General features: G+C 45.1%; 1 protein-coding gene across 1 annotated transcript in view; it reads right to left on the bottom strand.

The window, feature by feature from the left end:
• ICAM5 (intercellular adhesion molecule 5) overlaps nt 1-17787 on the bottom strand; it is a 29709-nt gene extending 11922 nt beyond the window's left edge. Inside the window, exons 1-6 of the mRNA XM_044443799.1 lie at nt 17729-17787; nt 12646-12918; nt 11570-11887; nt 7849-8127; nt 5943-6221; nt 254-496 (exon numbers count right to left, since the gene is read on the bottom strand). Coding sequence (XP_044299734.1) covers nt 254-496; nt 5943-6221; nt 7849-8127; nt 11570-11887; nt 12646-12918; nt 17729-17786 — 1450 coding nt within the window. The 5' untranslated portion in view covers nt 17787. The remainder of the gene's footprint in view (nt 1-253; nt 497-5942; nt 6222-7848; nt 8128-11569; nt 11888-12645; nt 12919-17728) is intronic.
• Between the last annotated feature and the right edge of the window lie 3478 nt (nt 17788-21265).

The following is a 21265-nucleotide window of genomic DNA, read 5'->3' as shown; positions in this document are numbered from 1 at the left end:
TTTCCAGCCCTTTGTGGAGATGCCTGAATCAAACCTGGATCATTTCTGCATGCAAACCAGGTGCCCTGCCACTGAGCATGGCCCCATTGTCCTTCTTGGGCTTGTGCTTGAGGTCAGGACATGACCGGCTTTTGCATCTGACATGTGTCATGTGCAAAGTTCAGAGCTCTTATCCCTGGATAGCCAATCAGGGCAACTAGCTGTACACCATCCTCCCTTGCTTCACATACAATGACATGGAAATGTCACTTACATTCCACGTGGACAGTGACTGTTCTAGAGCTGGATCCAAGCTCACTGGTGGCAGTGCAGTTGTAGAGGCCAGCATGGCTCCGGTTGACCTGCTCTTCCCTTTCCATGTTGCGAGCAAGGCCATCTTTGGTGCAAATCACGGATGGCTTGGGGTTCCCCTTGGCCATGCAGTGAAGCACTTGTGGTGTTCCCTCTACCCATGTAGGGCTGCTGGGGCAAGTGGACTCATCCATTCCTGGCACATCTGCAGTGTGCAGAGGGGAACACACACATTGGTTGAGGCTCTTCTCTCTTTGGGTAAGAAATAAAGGGGAGGTTTAATGTTGGAGAATCTTGACCTAGAATATTTGGGTGGCAGTGGACAGAGGTTGCTACTTAAGCCACATTGACACAGGTGCAGGTATGTGGGGTTGCTTTAGGAATATCTAGTCCTAGCACAAGTTAGGGTAAGAATGTTCTGGCTTAAAGAGCGACAAATTATCTATTATTTATTATATTTTAGATTACAAGCCCACAAGATTTGCTACTCAAAGAACTCCTGTGGTTGAGCTACCCTTTCCCACTGTGGCTTTCTGCTTCAGATGTCCACATACCTTGGTCTGCCCTTGGTTTCACAACTTTGGTTTACTGCTGTGTTTGGCTTAATGTTGCTTTTTCTTTTAAGCAGCCTCCTGAGGTATAAACCTTTTATAATAAACAGGTAATAAAACAGAATTATCTGTTGAACCTTCCTGATCTACTACTATGAATTAAGAGTTATTTTCCAGTTGTAAACTCAGGGCAACACCACATATTTTAATTTAGTCCCTTTTCACTGTTTAGGTTGATCTTGAATTATATGGTTAGAGTACAGATTTTGAAGAACCATCTCCAGATGTCAGCAATCCTTGTGGTATTATCTACACCAGAGCCATGATTCATTTCAATCTTTTGTGGCCTAGTTTTTTAGAAAACATAATTCCAGTAGTCAAATATTGTGTGCTAAACCTAGGGAGCAAGAGTGCTTATATCCCTGAGCAGGGCTTTATGCAATGGAAAAGAGGGTATATTTTGCAGACAATGTTTATGACTAGTTAAGACTAGGGACGGACAAATCTGCCAGTTTTACTTTCTCCCCCTTTTATTTGTATAAATCTAATGTTACTTCAATCCTATTTGTGAAGATAATTTTTTATAAATATGAGAAGAACTTTACAAAGTTCCTGTAAAGAAAATGAACTCAACAACAGTTTCGCTTATCTGCACTGGCCTAGTTCACAAGGTATGGCTATTCCCAGGAAAGAGAAGACCTTGTTGTACCTCTCTGCAAAAGAGCTGTTAAACACAAAGAAGAAGTGGTGGCAACCCTAATTCAGCAGAATAACTATAGTTAAATACCACAGGATGCAAACCCTGATCACTTTCTTCTAGACTTGTATAAAAAAACCAAAAAGCAAAAACCCATTTATGAAGTAAATTTGCAAATTTGTGTAAGTTTTCACTAAAATTGAATTAAACAGGTTTCTCACTTGTACCCAGCTAAAGCGTAGCTAATCTGTTATAGGGGATTCTGGCTTCTGGCTCAGCACAAGAGCCTCCTGCTCAGCATTCTCTGCAGTAATCCCAGAATCCTTCAGGGTTGCTGCTGCGGAGAGGGGTGGCACATTCTGCTCAACCTCCGTTAGTGGAAGCGAAGCAGAGCATGGCTTGTCCTGCACTGCTGAGGCTGCTGGCTATATTGGTTGGAAGCTGTGGTGGACACTCGCTTTAAATTGTGCGGCCTGAATGGCAGGTCCTTTTTGGCCACTCTTGTCAAGTGGTTCTGCAAGTGTTTTGGCTACCACAGGCTTAAAGTGTTGTCCAAGTTTAGATAAAACTTACATTGCAAATAGTCCAAACAGAAAGCAACTGCTTTTTGGCTGAGTATAACACAAAATAATGTGAATAGATTAATTCTTTCACAAGGGCCAAGTGGGGAGAGAGCAGTATCAAAAGAGAAAGACAGGAGCTAGTGGAAGATTTAGCACCCGTCACTGGTCCAGCACATGCCTATTTGCCCTAAAAAGCAGGTCCCCATGCGCACTTTAGGCATGATTGGAGCATGTGATGTGCTCCTTTAGCATCCATGAACGCCCCCTCCCCTGTAATACCTCAGCTCCTAGTCTTCACTCACTAGATTCCCTCCAGCTTTGCTCCCTTTCCCCTTGCTGCACCAGAAGCTGAACCCTGAAACCCCGGATCTTCACTTGCTTCTCTTTCTCAATCATCAGAACTAATTTCAGCATTTTTTGACACAGCTGCATCACACCATTGCATTTTCTTGGTTCTGCCTAACAGACACCGAACTGCAAGTCTGTTAGTCTGTCTCCTTCTCTCTGGCCATTAAAATGGGTCGACACTGTATCTTTTACACTGGAAGTGGTGTATGTTGTTGGGGGTGGGGGTGGGGGGGTTGACTGTGGCTGGCTGGCCTTGCTGGCCTTTTGTTTTCACAGTGACCTGCAAGTGTTGAAGAGGACTGCGGGTAAAGCAAGTAGACCGGCTGGGCCACCGGGCTATGCGGGGGTTGCAAGGAGACAAGAGCTTGGATACCCTTGACGGACGTGGGGGTGGCAAGCGATTCTTGGGGGAAGGGCAGTGCAAGCAACTGAAGTGCCCCCTGCAATGTCAGAAGCACTGTGAAAGGGGCAGTGTGAGGTCTCTTGCAGCACCACATACGATGCTGAGGGCTGAGGGGGTTGCACCTCTTGAATCACACAGTGCAAATGCTTGAGGTGACAAAATGACTCCGGCCAGCTCTAGCTTAGGGGCAGTGGGGATACCAAGTCTACTTTCTTGTGGCAATAGGATTGGTCTCATGTCATATTCAGTAATTTTAGATCTTGGATTTAATTATATGTTGGTGAGGATACCCTATGTATAAGGCTTAAACCGCTGCTTAATCTATGGCTCCTTTGATAGCATTCTCTCTTCCGTGGAGCATTTAAAGCACCAGTTTTTCCTGGGGAAAGAGTGATTTGCCACAAATAAGGTGAAAGAGATACATTGCTTATGACAGTTTTGTGTAAAGTAACTTTGGGGAAACATGTAATATGAGGAATATCTTTGTTTTCCTTTACAGAGATCTATATTCTATACTGAAAATAATATTGAAGTTTTCTTCAGATGAATACATCAGCTCACAAACTATAGTACACTTGGCTATTTGACCTTATTCAATTAACCATGGAATTGTTTTCATATTTAGAAAGTAGATTTTTCCTTGTGATATCAGTTTTCATAGTGTGTTGCATATAAAATTAAGAAAAGTAGTCTTAACTATCACAAGCTCACTTCTTTTTATTTAATACATACTGATTGAGTGTGCTTCTATGAAGTTCCTTGCACCTTGTGTGTTTTTCTTGCATTCTAATTGGCAATCCTGTCTTTTTTGCATTTTTGGGCCCTCATTAGATGACCATGTGGACTGCTTCAGTTGTTAAATTCACAACTAACGTTTCTCGTCTTCCCTCATATTTTACAATGACACATTTTGTCAAAAACACTCAAAATTACTCTGAGGTAATTTTGTATTTTAAACATATTTAAATTATAGCAATACAATAACTATAGGAATAAAATGAAACTTCCTTCTGTTGCCTTCATGCCTCAGTTTTTGAAGGAGTACCTGTTGCAGCAAAGAGGGCCCAAGTATTAAGGGAAGTATTAACCTTGAGTAAAAGATTATCTTCTACTCTGCTCTGTTAGGAATGGTGCATTACATGGAGACAGCACAGGGGCCTTCTTGGCTGTGGCATCTCTCTTATGGAACATCCATTCCGAGCAGCCCAGTTGGCAACCATGTTGCCTTCACTTGGTGCCAGGTTAAGGCCTAACTCTTTGCCCAAGCTTTGGGGTCTCACTGAACTTTTGGAAAGTTCTAATTATTGTTACTGATTTTATATCCTGAATTGTAGATTTGTCACTGAATTGTTTTTACTGGTTGTATCCCACTCTGTGATATGGGGTACATCAGAAATATCTTAATAAAGAAAGAAATACCCAACAGGCGTGCAAACCTTGCCCTCCTGATAGTCATCAGGCACAGCTCATTTATTCTGATCCACCAGATGGTTTTCCACGCTCAGCCCCTCGATATGTATCCCACCTCACAGGACTCCTCTACCTAGTGCTGTCTACTCCTCTACCTGGTGTTCAGATGCGGAGAGCATTTGAATACCTGCCGCTGCCTCTACAACTGACAGTCAGGCTTCAAGGCCTGACAGAGAGTCTCACAGAGAGCCCAGATATTGGCTATTGTAGCGGCATATAAAGTCATTAAATACTTTGTCAGGGTCTCCTGCGGAATGAGTCCAATGTCAACTGCAGATCGGTGGTGGGCTGGTAATCTTCCACTGGCTTGATGGAGCTTCAGCTATTCACTTGGCTCTCAGTACAACACATCAGTCCATGAAGCTCCACGCTGAGCCTCCAGGCATAGCTGCCAAGCACTGCCTTCTGCCTCCACCAGCTGTCACTAACTGCCTGCCTGTTTCACCAGGCTTCACCCCCCAGTCTTCCAGGACCCATTCCTTAGCTCCCAGGTTATTCTGTGGACTCAGAGGAGCAAACAACCATACAAGCACACACCATTGCATTTTGAGCTGGCAAATTCCCAGGGGGGTGAGCTTGAATGAGAAGATCAGGGGTGTTGAATCTCTTTGCTGTCGGGGGCCACATGCGATGGTCAGCATGAGTGAAGGTGAAGGGACAAAAAGGCTGGGCCTGAAAATGCAGATTTCCAGTAGAGTGTAGCTTAAAGTTCTTACAGTCAGTAACAAAGACCAGGGTAGGGAGAACTGCGGAAACGCTGAAAAACCACTATATTATTGATGATTTGGGGGAAAGGGCACCATTATTTTGGGGATTTCTGGAGGGCCAGATTGAGGCACTAGGGAGGCTGGATGTAGATTGCACTTAACCAGTGCTTTTTTTGTAAAAAAAAAAAGGTGCCGGAACTCACGTCGACAGCAGTAAGCGCGCAACCACACACCAATCCCAAGCCAAGCAGCGTCTGGAGCAGATAGCAGACACAAAAGCAGCCTGCAGGCACTATGTTAATGATGTTTGCTGCCGATCTGCTACAATTCAAAATCACTTCGTAAAATCCATTGGAAAAAAAGGTGCCGGAACGCTGTTCCAGTGCGTTCTATGACAAAAAAGCCCTGCACTTAACCAAAGAAACTTATGCACAACAGGGAATTTTAAACATAGTTGCCCAATTTGTATAGTAGATACAGGTTGTATAATTCAACAGCCTTGGGAGGGAATTTAGGGTATCTTGGTGTAGCATTCCACTATATCATACAGTATTATAATAGACTTTTCATGTTATTTAAAAATTAAAAATGCATCTTAGGAATTCATTCCAGAATGGTACTTTGCTTACTGATAGATGGGTTCAAAACAGACCCACTGGCAGCCTAAAAGTTAATCTGGTTTGTAGGTCTTTTACAGACAAAACTGTAAACTTTTAAAATATATATATTTCTTTAAAAAATAATTAAGGGGAGCAGAGAAAAATTTTTCAGGGGAACACATGCTCCATTTAAAAATTAACTCACCACTTGAAGGCTACTTTTGAAGATGCACTGAATATCATATAATGTACACATTTCAATGCAAAGATAACAAAGCAAATGGTATTCCAAGAAGGTAAGTTCTGTACTCACAGAAAACTGTAAGATTGGCAGATGTGCGCTTCGTGATCTTGTCTCCACCAATTGTCAGTTCCACTTGACATATGAATTCCCTCCCATCATCTTCTTCCTGAGCTTTCAGGTTGAATTGCAGAGGGGCTTGATCACCAGATGCCAAGATCTTTCCAGAAGCATTTTTGAGCTGAAGAGAAATGCTGGATGGCTGAAAAGCTGGAGCATCACATGTAATGGTTACAGGACTATTTGCGAGTGTCTGGGGCGGATGAATCTCCAGGGAAGGCTCAGGAAAACCTGCCATCAGCACAAAGAAGAATGCTATTCCTACAACAGCTCAGAACACATGCTCTAGTGGCAGGTGTTGATGACATTCAATGCCAATCCTCTGAGAGAAAAGACGGTCTTAGGGCCAAACAAGATGCAGTGCTGATGTGTGACTGCCACTAAAAACACTCGCCATGCAACTTGATTTGCCTCTGTTTCTAGGTAACAACTAGTAGAACTTACCTCAGCTCACATATAGGACAGGGCAGAAACATTTTAGTAGAGAAATACGTTAATTAAATCCTGCATTTCTCAATTCTGTGTCGTGGTGCTAGCTAAAATGGTGGAGGCAACACAAAATATCATATGAGCTGTATTCTGCAGGATACCATGATGGGGAAGGGAAAAACTTGGTGTGAGCCATCCACACACCATGAAAGCCTACGTTGTTGAAGGATCTGGGACCATGAATACTTGCTATTGCCTATTCTAAGAAAGACACTAGTGTTTATAAAATCAGGCTGGTACCAGGAATCATGAGAACTGAAAGCACTGTGGCCAATCAAAAATCAGTGAGATGGAAGAACAGGACCAGGATCCAAAGTGCTAACCGAAGAGATGAGAGTCCTGCCACCCCATTTCTTTTTGAAGTGCAGGTTCTATTATGCTACTTCACAAACTCCATTTGTGCTCACGCAGTGTCCATTTCTAAAGTCACTCGATATGAGACATGAGGGAACATGAGGGAATGTATTTTGTATTTGATGTTGTAAGCCGCCCCGAGGCCTTGGCAAGGGGTGGCATAGAAATGTTTTAATAAATAAATAATAAAAAAAAACCCCAGCTGACCGGCCTTGGGGGAGCAGCTGCACAGCGCTTCGAATGGCAACCCAGGCATTTTGAAGGAGGCAGAACTCTGGTCCACCGAGAGCGGTGCTGACCCTTCTAACCGGCAGCCACTTCCTAGGCTGGCAGAGATCTTTTCCTTCTCCAACAGGAGAAAGGCAGGAAGAAGCTTTCAGTTATCTCATCTACATGTTACCAGGCCTCTGTCACATCCACACAAGGTCTTGAACTGGTGATCTGGGGGCGTGTGGGCTGTTGGAGTTCATTCAGGCTGTGGGCTGCCACCTATCCATGCAGGGGGGTACTGTGGGAAGACCAGTTCTGACTGGTTGAAAAAGCCTCCTTGCACCAGTAGGCCAGAGAGGGTCCGGTGACAATGACAGGGCTGCCATAGCACTTGTCAACTTCTGGAATGCACAGGTTACTCTAAAGAGCAGCCACCACACCACAAGTCCATCTTCAGTTGTACACGTTACCATCTGCAGCCCTCCATTCTGCCACCATCAGACAGTTCTGTTCAGAGTCCAAATTACCTGCTGGCACCACTGCCTTTGCTTCACTATGCCACCCACTGCAAAGAAGCCTGGGCTGGCAACAGATGAGACACAAGGTTATCCTCGTGTTCACACCATCAATTGCAAAGGGCCTGTACAGATTGGCCATCTCTTCCCCCAGTCATTCTTACACAGTGAAACCTACCAGTGACGGTGCTGTGCTTCTGACTGTCATGCCCTCTCAAAGAAGAAGAAAACCTAACAGAAGAATTTTTAATATGAGCCATTGTTCTCTGGAAACCTGAGCACCCACTCACTGTAAACTTGTACCATCTCCACTGCAGATTTGGTCACTGGTCCCAGGGATACTGTGCAGGTGAGTGTATGGTTTCCAGCCCTTAAAGAGGATGCTTGTGTCTGGGCTTGTACAGCCGCACCCGACACACTGATGCTGGTATTCAGTCTCTCCTCTCCAAGTGTCAGGTCAAACTGGGCCTCTTCCACTGGGAAAGCCCTGACCACATCGCACTGCACAGTCATGTTGCTGTCAGCCTCCACATAGTGTGAGGCATGAAGCTGGGGATCCACTGCAAAATCTGGAAAGGAAAAAGATGGCACATATGGAACAGGACTTGTGTCCAAGTACAGAGATGCTCCAACTCTTTTGCCTCCAGTCTCTGAAGAGTCATGCTTTTTATGAGCAACATCCCCATGCTGAAGCCAAAGAAGGTACATCTACCGTATGCACGTCCTCTTTGGTGCTTTAAACTCCTCCTCGTCCAATAAAACAAATTCAGCAAGTCCCCACACTTCTGTTTCTCTACCCCCATCATTATGTATGTATGTATTATATTTATATCTCACCCTTTTTCCTTCCAAGGAACTCAAGGAAGTTCATTCTCCTCCTGCTTTCAATCTTCTCACAACAACCCTCTGGGGTAGGGTGAGTTGAGAGTCTGTGACTGGCACAAAGTCGCACAGTGAGCTCCATGGCCAAGAGGGGACTAGAACCCAAATCCCCAGAGTCCCAGGCCTGAACTCTTAACCACTATATCACACTGGCTCTGGGTAGCCACACTCCTATACTTTTATCCAGAACTGGCTGACCACAGGGCTGGCCTAAGACATAGCTCTTACTAGGAAGGAGCAGCACATCCTACTCAACCCCCAGGACAGTCGAAGCACTTAGCGGACAAGGCTGATCAAGTTATTTTGGCTCCCCAGGTAGTCATTTCTGTAGGTGCTCCTTTCCCTTCCTTGACAGTAAAAACAGAAATAATCAACAAAATGACTAGAACATTCACTGCTCTTAAGCCAGCCAGTGCACTCCCTCTAATAGTAAGGCCAGCCCTGCTCAAGCCTAGTTTTCTTCAGCCTTTTCCAGACAACACATGAATGCAAAAAAGCAGGATCCTGTTGTGTTTGCTCCGTCTCCAAACAGCCATCGTGAGATCGGAACAAGCCTTTACTATCCAAGCTTACTATCACTCCTTATGAGCTCTGAGTGCACCTAGAGCAGGGGACAGCAGTAACTGTGGCAAGTCACCTTCCATGAAGGAAGTCCCTTATCGTATGTTAGACAGACAGAAAAGCTACAATTGGCTGACTGGAGCACACTGGGACTTATAGGCTCTTTTCCTGCCTGCACATACATTTGATTGCACCCTGCACATTCCTCCTCCTTGGGAATCACTGCTGACCAGATGGAAGACATTAATTCTTGCCCTAATTCAGATAAGGGGTCCACAGCCACGGAGCTGTCTAGCACACACACCTGCTTCTTGAGACTAGAAATAGCAGGTATAAATGGTATGTGCATCCAAACGTCAGCACTGTGCATCCTCGCTGTGCAGCTTTCCAGGGGTTGCACATTGGTGCAAATGCACATTTCAGTGCAACCGCTCATAGATTACTACATGCATCTGGCAGTGTGTGAGTGTTTTTTCAACATAACGTGTCCTTTTATTCCTTTGTTCTTATTGCTGTTTTCCCTGTTCTTCTCAAATGACATTCTTTTAGGATTTGATGTGTTTTAATTATGTGGCATATTTATTCCTGAAAGCTATCATGAGCTTTTGAGGATAGGTGACAAACAAACGTAGAAAGGAAAAAATGTTGGCAGTGTAACGTGTCTTCCCTGGGTGAACGTATTGCAAAGCAACCCCTCAAAGACAGCTGACTACATTTCGTTCTTCCATTAAGAAAATGCATTGTCAGTCTGTGCCAAACATCCAGGTGAGGTTGGGGGCAGCTTGTCTCTGGGCACCAAAACAAAGGCTGTGAATCAACCAGCCATCACAGCTTCATTAAAGCACGAAGCTCTCTCTCTCACACTCACACAAGATTGAGGGAAACAGGCAGTGTCTTTCACAGAGTTATTAATAGACACTCAGTAACAGGATTATATTAATTACATATTCCCTGCATGCTCACTGGCAGTAGAATGTCTTCCCTGAGCATGCAACTGGGAACTGGTGCTTATGGAGAGGGGGGGGGGGGGACAAGGGCCAGAGATACTTTTTTGTTCTAAGAATGAGATTCTTGATAACCTGGCTCACATCAGCTGCCTGTCAAGCCTAGCATCCTGCCCTGAATTATAATTGCTCAGAAGACATTTCTAAAAAGCTATGAGTTGAAAGGAGAAGAATGGTAATACTTCAGTGGTCCAGCTTCCTGCATTCACTTCCAACTTGTTTACATCCTAGGTTCTAAAAAGTCCTTAAGAGCACAATGCTATGTGTGCTTATACAAAAATCCAAAATCCCCCCTAGCATTCCCCAGCCACCCATGCTGGGAGTTTAAAGACTTGTTCCTGTCTGGACATGCAGGGGATGGCACCCTAGGTGTCTCTGCAGCAGAGGTGGGCAGCTTGAGTGGGCACCTTAGGGCCACTGCATTTGAAATGCCCTCTGAAAGCGATCAGTTCAGGCTTCTCCCAACAGCATTATGTTGCTTCTCCAGCAGCACACTGGGGGTGGAAGAAGAGGAAGAGGGAGGGAGGGAGGGAAGGAAGGAAGGAAGGGTGGCCGAAAAGGAAAGAGAGAAACCGGGTGCCTACTTCCCTTCTGGCTCCAGCTCTGCCCACAGCTAGGAAGGAATATGCTTGTGCCTGTGCTGCTTCCAGGCTGCAGAGGGCCCTTGGGAAGACACCCCCAGTGGGCCATCTCCCTCAGGGAGCCTACCTTCTTGCTGCTGTTCCCACCAGCTGCTCCTGGCCCTCCTGTTTCTCCTCATTGCCACACCTGCGTGCCTGCCAGGCAGAGGGCCAGGAAGCAAGTAAGCAGTGGCAGCTCCTGCTGCTGCCTGGGCCAGAGCAGGTGAGCCAGCAGGTTGCCAGGGGACGAGGGGTGAAGGCCTTGTCAGGTCTTGTCAGGACCCCTGGCTGGGATGTGGGACCTCCACAGATGCTGGATTATGCCTGCCCTTGATGCTAGCCACAGTACATGGGTGTTTTCCTACAGGGAGTGTCTTATTTTTATTTTTTATTTATATAATTACTATACTGCCCAATACCCAAAGCTCTCTGGGTGAATAAAAGGTAGATTCTAATATACCAGAGGATATCTGGGTGATTTGTGATGGATTCACAAGGATTTCTGACTCCCGATTGTGTAATAATAACAGCAACAAAATAAACTGACCAACTTAAATCATACTGATGCAATGAAGAAAGAAAGCATCACATAATTAGGAGTGGGGTTTTGAGTGCAAAAGTAGAGTTGCATACAGTTTTGGTACTTGGAACTAATTCTTGGGCTCAGAATTTGACATGCTCATCTTTTACACCAGGCTTCAATGGGTAGACATAACATTCTACTAAAAGCCAATGTAGATCCCACAACCATTGTTTAAATCTGTGAGAGTCTCTTATTTAGAAAGAAAAATACTTCTGCCTGCTGAAATGTTTTATTTCTCTTTCTCTTTCTGAATACATGTATTCAAGTAATTTATGTTCACTGGAAAAATAATGCATTCATTTCCAATCGTTAAGAAAAGACAAAAGAATACTGTATACCAAAGTATAACAAGCTGTCTCACCAAAGACTCTTAGGACCTTGCTGAGGGATGTCTTTTCAAGGAGTGGCCCATGAGGCCTCAAATCCAGAGTGGCATGGCAGGTGACTTCCTTCCTGTGATCTTCCTGCTGGACAGTTATGGCATAGGCCACCACAACATCACTGGCTTCAGGAGCACCATGCATCTCAAATGCCTCCTCGTGCAGTTTCTCCTTTCCTTTATGCAAGGTCACCGTGAGGTTCCGGATGGGAGCAACGTTAGCAACCCAGCATGTCAGGTTATACACTCTGCCCACCTCCATCACGGGCACTGGATCCAAAGCTACTTGCTCTGGAATCTCTGGAATGATACACGGAAGCACATTGGGGTGGGATTCTGCACGAGCGCAGAAGCTGCCACAGAAAATCCATAGGAAGGAAAGGATCGAGTCATTTGCTAGACCAGTGATGCAGAAGCTCAGGCCCAGGAATCAAATTCAGCCCTCTAGGTTCCTTAGAACTGCGCTCACCCCCTGCTTCCGCCACTTTTCCTCAACTACCAGTTGTTTGGTGGGTTCCTAGTTTTTGTGCTGCTCCCCTCCCTCTCATTCTAAAGAGCTGAGGTTATGCTGATGGAGCTTACATTTATGTTGCACCCCTTTTCCTCTTATGAGGAACCCAAGGTGGCTGACATAGCTCCATTTTGTCCTCAGAACAACAACTCTGTCAGGAAGGTTGGGCTGGGAGTGTGTAAATGACCCAGATTCACTCAATGAGTTTCATGGCTGAGTGAGAAGTAAAACCTGGATTTCCTGGATACCCCATCCAGCACTCCAGTCACCACATGACACTGGCTCTTTTCTAAGGCTTATTTACGAATTGTAGGAACTTCAAACCTTTTTTGCATTTTGGCCATTCCTTTTTGCCTTTGGCCCCACCCCTTTTGCCTTCAGGGCCTCCCAGCACTGGCATGTGGCCTCCAAGAGCTGGGAGTTGTAGTCCAACACATCTGGGGAGTATTAGCATAAGGATGGCCGGGGTAAGCTGCACTGAGTTCCTTAAAACAAGAGATACAAATGCAACAAATAAACCAGACATTGTTTCTGCATAGCCACTTACGATATACCACAATGTTTGCACGAGCAGATTTATGCTCCCCATAACAGCTGAAGGAGCACTCCGTGGCAGACGCCCACTCCGTGATGTTAACAAGCTGGAAGGCTGCCCAGCCGGTCCCATTGTCTCTCCACTCCTTGATCAGCGATGTCTCCAAGCCTCCTTTGGCATCTGCCTCCTGGCAGCTGGTGCTACAATTCAGCCAGAGAGACCCTCCGTGCTCCACCACAGGGTTTTCTGGCCAGGTGGTCACATCAAACACGTGCTGCTCCACTTCTGAAACAGGGCACCCACAAGCATTTTGCCAGGGGATTGCCAAACAGAAAGGAAAAGGATAATCCAGAAATTCCCAGCGTGCAGAAATTAGAGAGGATGTTACACCCAGGGCTCCCATCCGCACCAACGAGATGCTTAAGGGCCAGGAATACCAGGAGTTTTAGTCCAAAACTTCCAGAGAGCCCCTGACTAGGGAAGACTATACTAGGAGTTGATACTGTTGAAAACTCCAGGAATTGCTCCAGAGTATATATGCTTAAGATTGTGCTGGGAATCAGTGAACATGCATCTGCAAGACTGCAGCATTTCAGGCTGCAGTGCAAGTGGTTGTTCACACAGGGAATGCTTATATATCTAGCTATCCATCCATCCATCCAAACTCTACATAGAAAGTTAGCACATGGGGAAAAGAGTTCTCACCTTGCTTCTTACTGACACTCTAGTTGTCTATAGACAGGATTTTGTACACAGAAGCACATTCCAAAATTCAGAAATGCTTTGCAACTTCCCAGTAAGAACCAGAACTCTGTTTCAAGCTATACACCATATGAGGCTTGTTATTATAATTATTGTTGCATTATTTTATGTTCATTATTATTTATTCATTCCATTTATAGCCTTCCAGGGCTCTCTGGGCAGTGCACAGCAAGATTTAAGTTGAGAGAGGGTAGTAATTAGATTTGGCAGAATGTCTCTGGAGGTTGTTTGTGTGTATGACTGACACAGATGCATGCATACCTGTCCATAAACTGATCAGTGTACATGCTATATTAAATATATAGCTTTGTTATAATTTACTTGATAGTAGAAATGGTGGTGGCAGTGGGAGAGATCAAGATTAGAAGTTCAGTACATGAGGAAGTTTAAGCCTTTCTTCCTGAACTGCAAACCTGACAGTGATCACCCTTGTCCCTGTAAATCAGGATTGTGAAAACTGGCACTGGAAATAAGAGAACAGAAATGTGTATATATTCCTTCTTACTCCCTCTTACAAGCAGCCCAAAACAGTTTAGACAGTCCTCCTCCTTTTCCTTTTATCCTCAGAGCGACAAACCTGTAAAATAGGTTAGGCTGCTGCCCAAAGTCACCCAGTGATCTTCAAAGCCAAAATCTTGCATCAATGTAGCACAAGCTGTGCAATAAGAAAAGCTGAATTCTGTGACCTACATAATAATGCAATTTAAGCAAATCTGCCCATTTTTTCTATCTTGCATGCTTTTTGCATGCGTGTGCAATTTTTACTAATTTTGAGAGCAGTATACATATTTATGCATTGTATTTGGAGATGACATAAACTGTGATGAAAGAGGAATTCCGATACATATAACAATGCAAACTACCAGTGTGTGTAATGCATCAGATGTAGAGGCAATCCAATGAACATGCTTATATATCTGTATAAGGGCTATCAAAATCAGGTGCAAAACTCAGTGAGCACTTTTCTCGGGACTGCTTTGTAGAGGGCTATCACTTAGGGAATGAACATATGATTTACATGCAGAAGGTCCTGGATTTAATCCCTGACATCTCTAGACAGTGGTAGGAAATACATCTGCCTGAAACCCTGAGGAACTGCTGGCCTCCATGACTGGCTGCCATGATGATTGTTTCTGATAATTTCTGAGTTCGGACAGGATGATAACTCATACTCAAAGATTCAGTATAGGTTGAGTGTGACTTGTTGAACCATAGGCTTTATTGAAACATGGGTTATCATGATGTCTGAACTCAGCCATACTAACTAACCATGGTTTGTTAACTACAAATGACCCTGGAAGAGATGCCATGGTTTGTGGTTGGATTAAGAATTGTGGGTTGTTCATGGTTAAAAAAACCATATTATCATGACTGGATTTAGACAACACAATAACTCATCTTTTAACAACAATACTAAATGACAACTAACATCTCAAGCTAGATGCCCCAATGTTCTGAATCATGTTCCTATGTTTCTGGGGTGCTTCCAAATAGAGGACTCCATCTAACAACCAGAAGGCATTGTGCAGCTATTCCATCCTTTCCATCTCAGCCATTTTTTACAAGAAGAATAAAGAATCAAGAAATGCAGGAGTATCACCAGTGGAAGATGGCATTACCTGGACCCCTATAAAAGTCCATGAATGCAGCAGGGCAATTCCATAGTCAAAGCTTCATCTGGAAACATTTCTGGAGTAGAGATTTAGCTATGCAAATAATTTCAACAGCTTAATTCTTGTGTGGCTGGCTGTTCTAGGTAACTAGACAAATGGTATCTGTGCATCTACGGATTTCCTTCTCCTGGAAGTTTCTTGCACCATCACACCTCCTCTGCTCCTGTGCCCATCACTCAGTTTAATTAACACTTAGCTAGACTTGTGATCTTCTCCAAGAGTTGGAAAGAAGCTGATAGAATATCCTAATTGCTTTTCTCTCAGTGCTAATGACAGGACCTTTTAAGCACTAAAATGCCTGAACAGCACCTTCTGTGGCAATGAAAAGCTTCCCTCCCTCCCTCCCTCCCTCCGTGTGTGTGTGTGTGTGTGTGTGTGTGTGTGTGTAACAGTTGCACTATAGAATCCATGGAGGAAGAAAGGAGACTAGATGCAATCAGATCTGTAGAGTTCCTGTACCTTTCATTGTTATATAAAAGAAGGAATTCTGTTAGCAGTAGCTTTCCAGTGCCCATGACACAGAATAATTGATTTGGAAGGAACCTCCAAATTCAAGCAGTTCAACTGCTTGCATCACTGATAGGTGACCATCTGCTTAAAAACCTCTGCTGAAGGACAGTCTGTGCTACAGCTCGTACCATCAGGAAAGTATCTCTAGTGCTTGGCTGGAAATCTTTTCCAAAAGTTTGGTATTTACCCTTTGGAGCTGGGACATGTTGGGAGTTGTAATTCAACTCATCTGGAGGCCACTAAATTGGGAAAGGCTGCTTTGGAGCAACATAAAACAAATTTGTTCCATCATCTGAGTGATAACCCCAAAAATAAGAAGTCTCATATATTACTATGTAATCACCTCATATAACATGGTGTCCTGCAACAGCAAGGGGTTGGACTCAATGGCCTTCATAGCCCCTTCCAACTCTACTATTCTATGATTCTATGAAACACACCCGACTCCTTCAACATTTCCCCACAGAACTCCCTCCCCAGAATCTTCACCATCTTTGTTGCCATTCTCTGAACATGTTCCAGTTTATTGATGTGGGCTGCACAGTGCTCCAGAACTGCAAAATCCCCTCCTCTACCCTCTGCACAAAATCCCCTCCACTTTATACTTAGGCCATTCCAGACACAAAAGATGAAGAGTGGTGGAGAATGCTGAATTAGGTATGTGTATTTAAACTTGAGGGGTGGGACTGCTATGGGTAGTGCAAAAGGAGCAAAACTCGATAGCCAGGCATCTAAGCTGTTTAGGGAGAGATGGGGCACAGTCACTGTAAGAGAAACTGAATAATAAGAAAAGATGGATCTCTGCCCTGAAGCTCCTGCAATCACAAGGGAAACAATGAAGAGTGGGGAGGAAGATGGAGGTGAGGGCAAACAGGAGAAAAATGGGTTCCCCATTCAGCTAGATGGATGAAAACAACGGGATTGTGCCAAAGGGATACACAGATATGTCTCGGATGATCAGATGCAAAAGAAGTTAAGGCCGCTGCACCTTTAACAGCTGAGCAGATGACAGCATTTCCACACTCATGTATGACAAGCTGCCACCTGTCAAATCCCCCCTCTGTGCCCAGCAGTACACAGGCTCTGCTGTTCTCCTTTGTAGCTGAGTAATCAGGCTAGCTGTGTGGATGCCAGATGAAGGTGGTACTTTAAAATGTTGCAAGCTGACTGAGACCAGGGGATAGGACAAAAGTGTCTATTTGAAGAACCTGCAGGCCCCAATCTTCCTCCCAGCTTTTTGATTGGGTCAGAATCTCAAATCCCTGATTTTTATTCCTGCCCTTCTCTCTAACTCAGTAAAAACAGGCTGGTTTTAGACAGAGCTACCTTGTTTTAGAAGCTGGACCATGTAAAGATCATGGATTCTTGATCATGTGCAGAGTGCCTTTTTTGCTTTCCTAAGTAATTGCAACTCTCCATCGCTGCCGCCACCCCCTCCCCCCCCCCCACACACACAGGGTAAAGAATACTTCAAATGGACCCCTCATTTTAGAAATTAAGCCCTGTCATCCGTAAAAAGCATTCCATTCTCAGAGCTAGGGAGAAAAACTGGGGGCACCCTAAGTTCCCAACCAACCAGACCTTATTACCTCCATCCCAAACATAGTTTGGAAGAGGATCCAAGAGGAGTCCACCAAGATACACCCGCCCCCGCCCCGCCCCGCCCCCACGCAATGCTCAGCCTCCATTCTTGCTCACTGTTAGAACAGAAATAATAAAAATGTGTCAGAAGAGCACGGCTTCCCCTTCCCCTTTCCAAAACGAAAGGGGCGAATAACAGCACTGACCATGGAGTAGAACTAGGGCTGGGAGATTTCCCTAGAAAAACAACAGGCTGTCTGGTGTCGGACACGTGCCGAACCTCTACAAGATCCAGGCAAAGATGCCTGAGCGGTCTAGAGGAATCGCGCGCGCGCGCGCGCGCACACACACACACACACAGGGCGAGCGACAGAATGCCTCCTTGTTCTAATTTCACACAGTCTGGGCATATTCATTAGCTGTATGCATCTAGTAGATCCTGTTTCTGACAAGTCAAGCCCCCCTCCCCCTGCTTTTGTCACCAGATTCCCTGAAAAGCCCATCCTCATCGAGTGGGGAGCTGGAAAGCATCAGCCAGAGGGTGGCATGGACCACCACTGGACACTTACCGGCCAGCAGGAGCAGGGAACAGCAGGAAAGAAGATGCCAGAGCCGCTGGAGCGTCATGACTGAGCTGGAGGGAGAGAGGAAGGAGCGAGATTAACCGGAGAGTGGAAGGGAGGGGAAATAGAGCTCTCGATTGGTTTAGCGTTGGTAACTTGGTATCTAAGGAAGAGGAAGAAGCAGAGGCGGCAAAGCTCAGCAACAGCAGGAGTCCAACTGTTTTCGGGGACAGAAGCTGGGCGTGTGTGTTGTGTGTGTGCGTGCACGCGCGCGCGCGCGCGCGTGCTTTTCTTCTTTTTCTTTTCCTTCTCGCCCCCAAGTAACTTACAGCGCGCCGGCCCTGTGGCGTCAATGGAATGGTCCATCCATTCCCGCATCCTATTTCTATTATCGTGGTCGCGCTGGATGCTTCAGAGAAAGCGTCCTGGGGAAGCCTTGCCTTAACGAGGGACTAAGCGCGGGACTGCGCGGATCGCTTCAGGCGTATCATAGCAGGAATGGGGTCACCTAAATAATGCGATGCCAACCCAGTTTGTCGGTTTGGAAGTCTTCCAAATGCGGGTTGCGAGTGGCCTGGTGAACCATAGTGTGGTGTGCTCGATCACGAAGGGGAATCAGATAACTTGATTGCACGCGCATGGGGAGGAAAGTAGCTATCCACGGATCTCGCACAGACTGGGTCTGAACTTCCTTTGGTCACCCTGCCCCACACCCCAATTCTCAGCTGCAGGTGGTTCCCCAAGTATTGGTAGTGGTGGCTGAAATTGTAAACTCCTTGGAGCAGAAACCAGTCTTTTCTACTTATGTTGCTCCATCAAGCACCGTGTGTGGGGTGTGAGCCTTTCCTCCTCCTCCTCTTCTTCATCTCACGCTTTTCTAAGTCTAGCACTTGTTCATCTGGTTGCTTCTCACCTGCTCTGTATGTGTATTTATAAAAGTTCAAAGGATTGCCGTTATGTAAATTTCAGTGGGGCTTGTGCAGGAGAACTTCCTAATGAATTGAGGTGGAGCCAGTGTGGCATAGTGGTTAGACTGCTGGACTGCGACTCAAGGGGTCTGGCCATGAAGTTCGCTGGGTGACTTTGGGTCAGTCACTGACACCCAGCCTAAACTACCTCACAGGATTGTTTTGAGGATTCTGTGGGGAGAAGGAAGGTCATGTGTATCACTTTGGGCTAAATAATAAATTTATTAATGTATAAATAGTGCCCTGTGCTAGTGGAATGTGGAAGGCAGCAGCGAAATCTGTCATTTATGTTTTCCACTCTCATACTTCCAAATATCACAAGCCAGCCGTGGCAGTCACATTGGCAGTACATGCTCTAACAGTGCAGTGTGCGAATCTGAGAAGTCTGGCACAAAATTACATCAAAAAGAAAATTTACAAGCGTGACATGGTAGAGAGCCAAAGAACCACATCATTTCTAGAATTCAAAATGGCTTATTTCTAGATGCACTCTAGTGGAAAAGAAGAAGGAAATATATATGTAGGGGTGCTGTGAGCTTAAAATACAAGGAGCCTCTGGAATGTCATGCAGAAGACGCTGGGGAGTGACTGCCAAGACAAAAACAAGTGTGGTGACATAATTATAGTGGCAGATGGCTCATCCCCTGTTTAGGTATGAAAGCTAGGAGCCATATTGGGCTCTGGGTGCCTCAGAGAGAATCTGGTCTTGTGGGGGTGTTTCTGAGCCTTGCCAGCTCCTGGAGAGGGTATCTTGGCAAGGCTTCTTCTTCAAAGGATGCTCCAGGGATGCAAGCAGAGCTGCCTGGATTGATTTTGCTGTGCTGTCTTGATCATCAGCGGTAGCCACATGTCATCAAGAGCAAGGACCTGATGTGGCTCTACAGTAAATTATCTAGTTTTTTCTCCAGAGCAACAGTGATCTGTTTAAGGAAACTTAAGTCTCATTTTCACACTGAAGCAATGCTGTGGCGAGGATGTTGCACTGGGGTTAGCCCATGTGCACAAGCAACCCCAATTAGTTTTAAAAAGCTGTTAGAACTGGTAGTTTGGAGGTGGGCAGGTAGCAGGCACAATGAAGACTGATTGTTATAGGACAGGCAGCCTGAATGGGGTGGCCAAAAAAAATTGCTTCACTAGTGGACTGGCAGCTTTTTAACAGGTGAAGGCCACCTTAGCTTGGGACCAGGGTCAGACAATTTTTAAGAAAGATGAGAACATTGCACAAATAATTAGAAAAGGTGTGATGAAGTAGGGGCAATCTCTCCAACGTATCTTTTTGGTACCTTGCATGGGCCATCACGGGCTGTCATTTTAGAGATTTAGAGTGATTTCCTGGGGGGGGGGGAGTGAATGGGCAGGGGAACTGTGCCAAGTGAAAAAGAACTCATGATTGCCATGGGGAGAGGAGGCAAGGCGGCTTTAGCTACCAAGTCCCCTGGAACAGAGGCTGGAGAACTGGGGATGAGGATGGGGCAACATCTGGTGGTTAACCCAATTGTCTTTTGGATGCAGCATGGATTGTTCTGTGAACAACCAACCCACCACTGGTTATTAACAAGATGGCTTCACATGGAGTGCAAACATGGTCAATGTGTTATCGAAATGTAGGTCATACATAAAGGGCTCAGTCATGTAGCAATCACAGAAAGAGACTTTTCAGTAGTATCATGTGTTATAGGACTCTTATCAGCTTGTCTCATTCCAAATGTGATGGCTTTTAGCAGCTGAATAAAAAATAAATACGTTCTCCTGGGGTTTTAATTGGCTTTTAGTGGTTTTGTGATGTTAAATGCTTCCTGAGGGTTTAGCCACTGTTGGAAAATGTTACTATTTGTTTTGATTTTTCTTTTATAGTTGGTTTTGAAATTTGTATTATACCACCTTGGGATTTTTATATTGAAAGGCACAGTAAAATATTTTAAATAAAGAGATGCATTTGTGCTGCCCCATTCCGCAGCATTGGTCCATCCAGGCTCTTTCTTCAACCTATATACTGGCAGACTTAAGAAGAAAAGCCAGGCTGGATCAGACCAAAGATCTAGTCCAGCACTCTGTACATATGGTGGCAAACCAGCTGCTCCCAGAATTCTACAAGCACCTCCTCCTACCCAAGATCCTCAGCAACTGATATTTGCAGGCATGCTACCTTTGATAAAGGGGGTAGCCCACAGCCTGCAAGGCTAGTAGCCACTGATAGCCTCCTCCCTAATTAATCTGACCAATTCCTTTTCAAGGCCATCTGAATAGTCAGCCATCACCACTTCTTGTGGCAGCAAATTCCATAGTTTAACTACACACTGTGAGAAGAACTTCCTTTTCTCTATCCTAAACCTTCCCCCAGGCAGCTTCATGGGATAACTCCAGGTTTGAGTGTTGTGTGAGAGAGGAAAAAAAATCTCTCTCTCTCTCAACTTTCTTCATGAATTATTTTAAGCACCTCTATCATGTCTTCCCTTAATCACTTCTTTTCTAATTTGAACAGTCCCAGTGCTTGTGCTGGTCCTGGTAGGAAAGCAGCAGAATCCCCCTGATCATTTTTATTATCCTTCTCTGTACTTTTTTCAACTCCATAATG

Source organism: Varanus komodoensis, unplaced genomic scaffold (assembly GCF_004798865.1).
Source record: "Varanus komodoensis strain SLA01 unplaced genomic scaffold, ASM479886v1 scaffold42, whole genome shotgun sequence".
Classification (NCBI taxonomy): Eukaryota; Metazoa; Chordata; class Lepidosauria; order Squamata; family Varanidae; genus Varanus; species Varanus komodoensis.
Note: the sequence above shows the minus strand (reverse complement) of the source record. Positions and strands in the feature narration are given on the sequence as shown.